Source organism: Hipposideros armiger, unplaced genomic scaffold, assembly GCF_001890085.2.
Source record: "Hipposideros armiger isolate ML-2016 unplaced genomic scaffold, ASM189008v1 scaffold_1506, whole genome shotgun sequence".
Classification (NCBI taxonomy): Eukaryota; Metazoa; Chordata; class Mammalia; order Chiroptera; family Hipposideridae; genus Hipposideros; species Hipposideros armiger.
In genome coordinates this window covers 83477-93006 of record NW_017732856.1, presented here as the reverse complement: position 1 = coordinate 93006, position 9530 = coordinate 83477, and the positions used below count along the sequence as shown (strand labels likewise).

The window sequence follows — 9530 nt, the reverse complement described above, 5'->3', positions numbered from 1 at the left end:
CACAATTATTTACATATTGTATGACTGAGTACAAGAGAGGGGAAGAGAGAATGATGAAGACAGCTGCAGGAGGTAATGGGTACATCAGCTTCCCTTTCCTTCAATAGTAAATGTTGCAGTTTTAATATTTTCAAATTGTTAATATATTCAAAACATAAAAGTTGAGGACCCACAGGCAAAATGCCCTCTTTTAAGAAGCCTTCCCTTTGGCATGCCACAGGAAGGCAGGTACTTAAGGGGTGTGGTGCCCAGAATCATGGCACAGCTTATCACTTTATAATCACCAACCTTTGGACTAACTGGCCCGTGTGGGTAATGATTATATGTACGCATACAACCTGGCTGTCTTTACTTTTGAATGAGAAAACGAGATTTGTCTTTGAAACTCCTTTCTAAAATGCTTATTTATAGCTGAAGTTGTTCTTCCATGGACATAAAAAAGGCGCAAAAGGAAGGTGCCCAGACCAAACTCCAGAGTGACCTTAGTGACTCCAAGTCAGAATCTACTCATCACAAAGTGCATTCTTAGATTCGTGCTACTCCTTAAACAGGAAACTAAATGGTAATGTTGGGAAGGAAGACCTGCCGAATATAAACCAACAGAGGAGGGAAAGTAAATGACTCACCGGGAGTTGTTATGATGAATATTACACGCTCGGGCCATTAGCACCACAATAATTGGTCGGAAGGCTTTTCCTTTTCCATCAAAGTAGTACTGAGACATTTCTTTAAGTTCCGTTGGAGATATGAGTAGTTCCTAAAATAAAGTTTCTGTGTCAATATGGCATCATGATTGCATAGAAAGTCAACAGGGTTTCTTTTACAAAACTTGGATGTGATTTCAGTGTATTCATTTTAATTGAATGTTAATTGAATGTTAAAAAGTCAGTTGGAAAAGGGTCCAACATGATATGGCCACAAACCTGGCTGCCATGTGACGGGGCCACAAGCAATGCATGGCTTGGCTCCAAGTGGCATAAGTGCTAGAGCAAGCACTGTCCCCTACCCCCACTGACTCTAAGAGACAGCAGGAAGGTGGGGGAAGTCCTAGGTGGCCCAAGCACCCTGGGCCAGTGACAGCTGGATAGAGAAAGGAGCAGGGGCTGATTAGCAGCTTGAAAGATGGAGGGGAGAGGACAAAGACGGGAAGTGTGGGAGCCAGCATTTGTCCGGAGCCATGAAGCAGGAGGTGTCCTGGGTAGTGTCAGGCGCAGGACGATAAGATGGCCGCTGGGGAGAAGCACCACGGTAAGTCTGGCTCAGTCTTTATTTAGCAAAAGACACGTCAAAGGTCCACAGAGGAAGTGTAAGACATGGTTTGCTTGATTGCAAGGAGGGAGCTTACAAATGAATTGAGGAGACAAAATTGTTTTTCAAAAGAAATATTCAGTGTCTTCAGTGGTAACTTGAACAGTCCTGTTCATTAAATATATTAAAAGTTCAAAGAAGGGACAGAGAGAGAAGGTGTGAGTTAGAAAAACCCAACGTTTCACAAAGGAGATAAGCTTTGACCGGGGTTAAGGATTACGTAGGGCCTTGATTCGTGAGAACCCTCCAGGTGAGGGAGGTATGTTTGTTTTATCAGCCACTCGAGGATTTACTGCTGTGAATCAGAGTGGATCCCCCCAGAAGCAGTGGGAGCTAAGAATGGACCCCGAGGACCCCAGCCAGGCTCAGGGGAACACCATACAGCCGGCCAGTCATGAACTCACTAAATTACTGACTCAGTGCCAAGAATGGTAATAAACGCACAGGTTATAAAAATACAAAAGACAGCCCCTTGCCTACAAGGAGCTCAGAGTCTAAATGGGGAGCATAAAACATTAGGTGCAATAAAACACAATAGTGTGACGGGTGCTGTCCCTGAGGTTAGTGCAGTGACAGTTCCCCAGGGGTCACGGAGGAGGCCCCTCTGGCTCAGGCTGAAATCGGGAGGAAGGGAGCAAGGGCGATGGCAACAAAAGTGGGGGTGGCCTGACCTGGGGCTGTAGGACTGCAGGCAAGGGACAGACTAGGGAGATATGGAGGGGGAAAGAGAGGGATGCGTGGAGGATCTCTCCGGGGTTCCTGAGTGTTACCTTCAATGGGTGGGAAAAACTGGAGAGAAGACAATTAGGAGGAAGCAGAGATTCAGCTATGTGACGTCTGAGGCAGCCATGGGCACTCAGTGAGCAGGCATATGTTTGGGTTTAGGAGTGACAAGTCAACCTGGAATAGAGAGATTATTTGGGAGTTGTTAAGTATGGAATGGGTAAACTGAGGACACAGAGAGGGGAGGGGCTGACAGAACCCCAGGGAATGGCAAAATTAAAGGGGGTAGGGGGAAGGGGACAGAGAGGAGCCCAGGAAACAGATGGAAGGATGGCCTGAGAATGAGGACAACCAGGAAAGTGGAGAAGCCAGGGGCATAACATCACAGGGTGGGCGTGGTCAAGAGCGCCCAATGTTCAAAACAGTCAAGGAAGATAAAAACCAAAAAGCGTCCATTGGATTTCCTAGAAGGAAGCTATCGAGGTCCTGGGCAAAGGCGGTTTTAGAGAAGAGGCTGGAAAGAAAGGCACAGTGTGATGGTGGAGAGAATGTGGAGGGGCGAACTAGAGATAGAGATACAGCATTGCTGTGATGGAAGGGAAGGGGGGACCCAGGGTCAAAGGACGGTCCTTGACTTAAAAGGGATAGGCAAGAGATGAAGGAGAGTCTGCAGAAAAGGAGAACAGGCCACTGTGGGAGCAGTTCCTAAGGAACTGGGAGGAGGAGAAGGGGACGCAGCCTAACTAGAATAAAGGGACTATTCTGGAAAGGAAGAGACATTTATTTCACGGAGGTGGCAGGAAAGGAGGCGAGCACTGAGACGGGTGCAGGTGAGCTTGTACATGGCGACAGAGCAGGCTTTGGCGGAGTTCCTCCTTCAGGGTGTCTGCGTGGCCCATCAAACAGGAAGTAGTATTGCTATGAAAATAGCAGAGTTGGGTGGGGGCTGGAGGAGAAAAAGTGGAGAACCTCCACAGGGGGAGGAAGCTGACGCGGGGCATATGAACATTTCTGGGAGGCATTTGAAAATTCGTGTGAGGTTGGGAACCACTAAAACTTTGGGGGGAGACAAGTGTCTAATGAAGAAGGTCCTATTTGGGGCAGTCTGACACTAACATTCAGAATTAGGTAAGATGGCAGCAGGAATCGCAGAAGGCTTCAGTGTTTCAACAGTCATGGAGCAGGTAATGGAGAGGAAATGTTAGATAACTCACTGCACAGGGAGGAGCTGCCTGTACCATGTTTTCAGCTTCCCAATTCTGCAACAACCTCCTTCTGGATGGTAACGTGTATTGAGTCCTCCATGTTGCCCCATAGTTGCTCAAGATACAAGCACTTCTGAAACTTGACATTCATGAAATCAAGTTTGCCAAAGCACGGTACATATCTGAACCCTGTACTGTTATCATAATTCTAACAGCTCAACATTACTTCACAGCATCATTACAACTGTCTTACCTTTCTAATGTCCTCATACAGACCTTTCAAGTCTCGCCAGCCAAGTTTAAAAGGATCAGTGTACTTCTCACCACTCCGTGTTTTACTACAACAGTCCACGGCCGATGTTGTGTGATAGAGCCTGGCACAAGCACAAATGCACACAATGTAAGTTTGAGTGCTATTTTATTAAGTGAGATAATTTCATTTTTAAGTAATAATTTACACACATATGCATATACTTATATATGTAGTCGAGTCAGATGATGGACAATTTAAGCCCAGGTACTTGCTGGAAATTACACATGCATCCATAAAGATCATTATAATTTAGAAAAGCATACAGAATTCTGTTCTTACTAAACAATAATAGTTTACTATTATAAAAATAAACATCAATTGATTATTTTTATAACTAGGATCTTGAGAACCCACAAAATAAAAGAAAGACTAAACCATGGTCACTGTGTTCTGAGATGAGTTTAAATTTTACTCCCATTTTTTGAAAAGACAGAGATCGCACAGAGCAGATAATTGTAGCACTTATTTAAACAACATATTCGATTTTTTGGACTAGCCCACCACAATTTAGAATAGAAATTTACTGGAAATATGGCTAATAATTTTAGTAGCTGCAATACAGATTATAGACTTACCGTGATAGACTATACATATTTGGAAAGGCGGATGTTAAACTCTTCACAAGATTAAAATAGGATATCTATAAAATAAAAGTATTAAGAAACTTGTAAGAATATTCATGAAAAACTTGTTTATAACACTAGATAAATAAAAACTCCCATAATTCATAGTAATCTTTATCTTTTAGTTGTGCATTTATAGGTAGATTGCAACTTTAGAAAAATGATTAAAAAGTTTCCTTTCCTTATTACAAAAACAGTATTTGTCATTACAGACAGTAAAAAAATAAAGCAGAAAATTAAAAACATCTATAATCAATCCTTTACCCCAAAAAAGCTAGTTTTCATATTCATTACTTTCCAGATCTGAAAAGTAATTTTTAAAAATTTCCTTCCATTTAGCTAAGATTGGTCAGAGAATAGTAAAGATTAGTGTTATTTATATTCTTTTAAATTCTTACATTGGTTTAAAACAAAGAAGTCAAGATTCCAAAAGCATCAACCCAGATTTCAGTGTTGAGGGAATTTACATTTATACAAACACTACCTATTTTAAGTTATTGTTCCTCAACATACTTAGAAATGGTACGTCTTTTTTTTTTTTTTTTTTAAGATTTTATTGGGGAATTGGAGAAGGGGAAGAGCCAGCTTGTGGTCCTTCAATCTTAGTTGTGGAGGGCGCAGCTAGCTCAGCTCCAAGTCCAGTCACCATCCAGTTTGTGGCCGCTCAGCTCAAGGTGCCATGCTTCAATATTAGTTGTGGGTGGGCGCAGCCCACCATCCCACGCAGGAGTCAAGTGGCAACCTTGTTGTTAGGAGCACGTGCTCTCACCAGCTGAGCCATCCTGCCACCTGTTGCCAGCTCAGTGGCATCTCAGCTTGGGCGCAGCTCACTGGCCCATGTGGGAATCCAACCGGAGACCCTGTTGCTCAGAGCTCGTGCTCTTAACCAACTGAGCCACTTGGCCAGCCTGGGAATGGTACTTCTTGACAAGGAATGTTAAAAACCCAAAAAGAGCAGCAGCACATTTTGATAATATTAACTTAATCAGAGATCAAGAACAACAAACTTCTAAAAGATTCAGTGGTGATAATGACAAATATTAGTCTCAACAATTACTGAGCACTATTATGGGCCAGGAATTGTGATAGGCCTTGGGGACCCAAAGATACAGAGGGCCAATCTTGAAGAATTCAGGGATACAAGCATTTCAAAAACTACTAATGTGGTAAAGGTTCTTATAGAGTATTTGAAGACAGTATTTTGACAAAAAGGATGAATTTAGCATAAGAGAAAAAAAAACTAATCCACTCTATTACTAATGAAGTCTTACAATGTGCTTTTACGCTATTTGCTTTTCTATAGCTGGCGAACTTGGAGTTCAGAAAAGTCAAGTCTGAAAAACGGACATACAGATGCTCTAGACCAGCGGTTCTCAACCTGTGGGTCACGACCCCTTTGGGGGTTGAACGACCCTTTCACAGGGGCCTAAGACCATCGAAAAACAAAAAGATACTTACATTACGATTCATAACAGTAGCAAAATTACAATTATAGAGTAGCAACGAAAATAATTTTATGGTTGGGGGTCATCACAACATGAGGAACTGTATTAAGGGGCTGCGGCATTAGGAAGGTTGAGAACCGCGGCTCTAGACTTATGATGGGGTTACACCCGATAAACCCATCATTAAGTAGAAATTTTGTAAATTATAAAGGCATTTCATACACCTAACCTACCAAACATCATAGCTTAGCCTAGCTGGTTTCTAGTAAACGCGTACGGCTTTTGAACCATGGTAAAGTTGAAAAATCTTAAGTTGAAACTTTGCAATTCAGGGACCATCTGTACAGATGTTTACAATACAGCATAGTCATGTGCTGCATAACATTTTGGTTAATGACAGACTGTATATACGATGATGGTCCCATAAGATTATAATGGAACTCAAAAATTCATATTGCCTAGTGATGTTGTGGCCATCATAACGTTGTATTGCAATATGTTACATGTTTGTGCTGATGCTGGTGTAAATAATCCTGAGCTGCCAGTCATGTAAAAGTATAGCACAGACAATTATAGTAGCAGGCTATACCATCTAGGTTTGTGTAAGTACACTCTACGAATTTTGCAAGATAAAAACGCCTAATGATGCATTTCTCAGGACACATCCCCGTTGTTAAGTGGCATGACTGTATATTGAAGGGGAGCAGAGTTTGCCACCCCATAATATGCCTCTTTGGGATATGGGTTATTTTAAACTGGTGGCTTTTAAGAAAGAAAAGACTCAGAAAGAACCTTTGCCCTTCCTCTAACTGACAGAGGACCTGCTTTAGGGAGGGAGCTATCATCATAGATAACTAGAGTTTAATATAAACTAGGTGTGATAGACAGAGGAACCTAGCAAGGCCCCTCTGATCAAAGTGCTCTCTGTGTTTCATTGTTAAAGATGGCCCAGCAAACGTGCTTTTCCATCTCTGTATGAATTGCCTTCCTCCTCTTTCAAGTCCCAAACTACTATCCCCCTTTTTTCATTAGGTCTGTGCAGCCCCATATTCTTATGGAACACCTATATGGACACATAATTAAATTTGGCCATTTTCTCCTATTAATCTGTCTAATGTCATTTTATTTACTTGACCAGCCAGAAGAAGAAGAGAAATATCAAACAAAAAAAGCACTTACAGAACTATGTGCATTATGTGATTCCACTGGAAATTCACATACACACACACACACACACACACACACACACACACAGAATAGGGTTTGAAAGCATATATACCAGGCTATTAAAAATAGTTATTTTGGAATAAATAGGATTGTAGGAGTTTTTGCTTTATTCCTTTTTTTGTTTATATTTTCTGATTTTTCTTGAGTGAATATATATAGCTTTAGACATTTGATTTGATTTGATTTGATTTTTTTTGAGCTGAGCCATCCTGCCACCTGTTGGCAGCTTAGCGGCTGCTCAGCAATCGGGCCGGCAATCGAACCGCTGTTGCTCAGAGCTCAAACTCTTGAGCGAGCTCTTAACCAACTGAGCCACTCGGCCGGCCCTTTAGACATTTTAAAAGGACAATAAAGTTTGACTTTGCCAGGAAGGCAGTGGCCAAGGAAGATGGTCTGAGTTCTATTTTTTCCACAATAGCATTACATATTCATGAAACCAGTAAGAACATTTATGAAGTCCCAGGCCACTACAATGTCCCAAGAAAACAGTGATAATCTCTTGACTTTACCATTATATGACACTTAACCTACTTTTGTCAGTTTTCATAGGTAATATATCATATGAATTCAATATTTTATTGTAATACTCAGTTTGAGACCTAACCTCTAACCTTGGGTGAAGAGTTGAAATTACACAGCTAATAACAGAGTGCTCTTAACCACCAGGCAGCATAACAGTTGTTAAAAGCATGGTCTTTGGAAGAGGGAGCTTGGTTCAAATCCCTGGCTGTGTTACCCTGTGACATCTTTCTGATAATACCTACTCCTGGAGAGCTGCTGAGATGAATTTAAAGAGCATACCCATATATAAAGTTCTTAGCTCAGAGCTTAGTACACTGTATCTATTTAATATAGTATGTATTCAATCAAGTTATTTTCTGCTTCAAAAGTACCTTAGGGCAATGTTTTCCTGAGGTTAGAGGTACTCAGAACAGCATTACAGTAGCTCCTCCTTATCCTGGGGGGGAATACGTTCCAAGACACACAGTGGATGCCGAAATCTCAGATAGTAACAAACCCTATATACAGTAAAACCTTGGATTGTGAATAACTTGGTGTGCGAGTGTTCTGCAAGACGAGCAAACATTTCTAATACATTTAACATGGTAAACGAGCGATGTCTTGCAATACGAATAGTTTGTTTCTGGAAAGAATTACGCTCACAAACCAAGGTGTTACTGAATATTATATTTTTCCTATACATACATATCTTTTCATGTAAAGGAAGTACTTTACAGCTTCTCTTTGGCATATCTGAATTGCCGGCATCACTACTCGTGTGTTAGGGCCATTATTAAGTAATATGAGGGTGACTTGAACACAATCACTGCAATAACATACAGTCTGACAAACGAGAGGGTTACTCAGTGACTAACGTGCAGGTAGGTAGCATATACAGCAAGGATACACTGGACAAAGGGATGACTCACATCCCAGGTGGGACAAAGCAGGATTGCGTGAGATTTCATCACACTACTCAGAACAACACGCAATTTAAAACTTACGAATTATTTATTTCTGTAATTTTCCATTTAATATATTCGGACCATGGTTGACCATGGGTAACTGAAACTGGAAAGCAAAACCGTGGATAAAGAGGGTCTGCTCTAAAGTGTTAAAAGGAAGTTGTGAAACTAGAGCTGTGTCACTTGGTGTGCCAATGCTAGCAGTAGCAACACTCCACTGTCCAATTCTGCTTTTGTTCCTCACCATTCACTGAATAAGAATCAGAGACATACTCACAAGTGATTTGGCCCAATCAAATGCGCGCTTGTTTTTTGTCCTACTACAAGAGTGGTTAACACTACCAGTACGGAAGTCGGGAGAATGTACATACAACAGGCAGTAGCAGAGCTGTGTTAGAGAGCTGGAAGTGGCTTTATGATTGTTGCTCTTTGTCCCCAAGGACTATCTGGCCCTAAGAGACCTGAATTAACCAAAACACACAAACCTGAGGCAGACACCACAAGGCTAATGTATTCATTTACAGTGAAAAATACCACTGACACACAAATCAGAAATACACGGCACTGGCATCCTCAGTGTGGTCACTAAGGCATACCCTCTTCAGGAAAGCACCATTTCCAAGGCTGAGCAAGTTGCTTGGGGGGCATGGAATAAAAAAAAGGAGCATCAAAGACAAGACGTATCCAGTGGCTTCAGATGATGGATGCATCCATCTCTCCAAATGATGTCCTCATCTGTGGTACTAGAAATGTTTGACGTCTGGCTAGGCTAGTACTAAAATGGATCCCAGCAAAGCCCTGAAGCTCTTTTTCCCCCCATATTCTCTCTTTATTGTTTAGTTTATCTACTAGCCCAGCTGCCATTCTCTCTCCAAATGTCCATTTGGGGTAAGCTGTGATATGTAGGTGCTTTGTACCAAAGCAGACAATTATATACGTATTTTATATTGGTAAAAGGTGTTTATATTGGTATATGGGAATATGAAGTATACCAAATCTGACTGAAACAGAAGAGTCCAAAATTCAAATAAACAGTATGGGCCTACCCTACAGCACGTTCACTTTGAGAATTAATTACTACAAAGTGCAGAAAGGACTTATACAGCCGTAGAAATAAAATGTCAACTTACATGGTCTAAACGGGCCGAAATGGGAGAAAAATGTTATTGGGTCCCCAGGCAGCAGGGGAGAGCATCAAGGAGCCATGGTTAGTGCTGAGA

At 41.6% G+C, this 9530-nt stretch overlaps 1 protein-coding gene across 1 annotated transcript in view; it reads right to left on the bottom strand.

Annotated features, from left to right (window-relative positions):
• Positions 1 to 9530, bottom strand: part of PDSS1 (decaprenyl diphosphate synthase subunit 1) — a 58359-nt gene that overhangs the window by 47435 nt on the left and 1394 nt on the right. Inside the window, exons 2-4 of the mRNA XM_019634116.1 lie at positions 4125 to 4189; positions 3490 to 3610; positions 627 to 757 (exon numbers count right to left, since the gene is read on the bottom strand). Of these exons, the coding sequence (XP_019489661.1) occupies positions 627 to 757; positions 3490 to 3610; positions 4125 to 4189 (317 nt within the window). The remainder of the gene's footprint in view (positions 1 to 626; positions 758 to 3489; positions 3611 to 4124; positions 4190 to 9530) is intronic.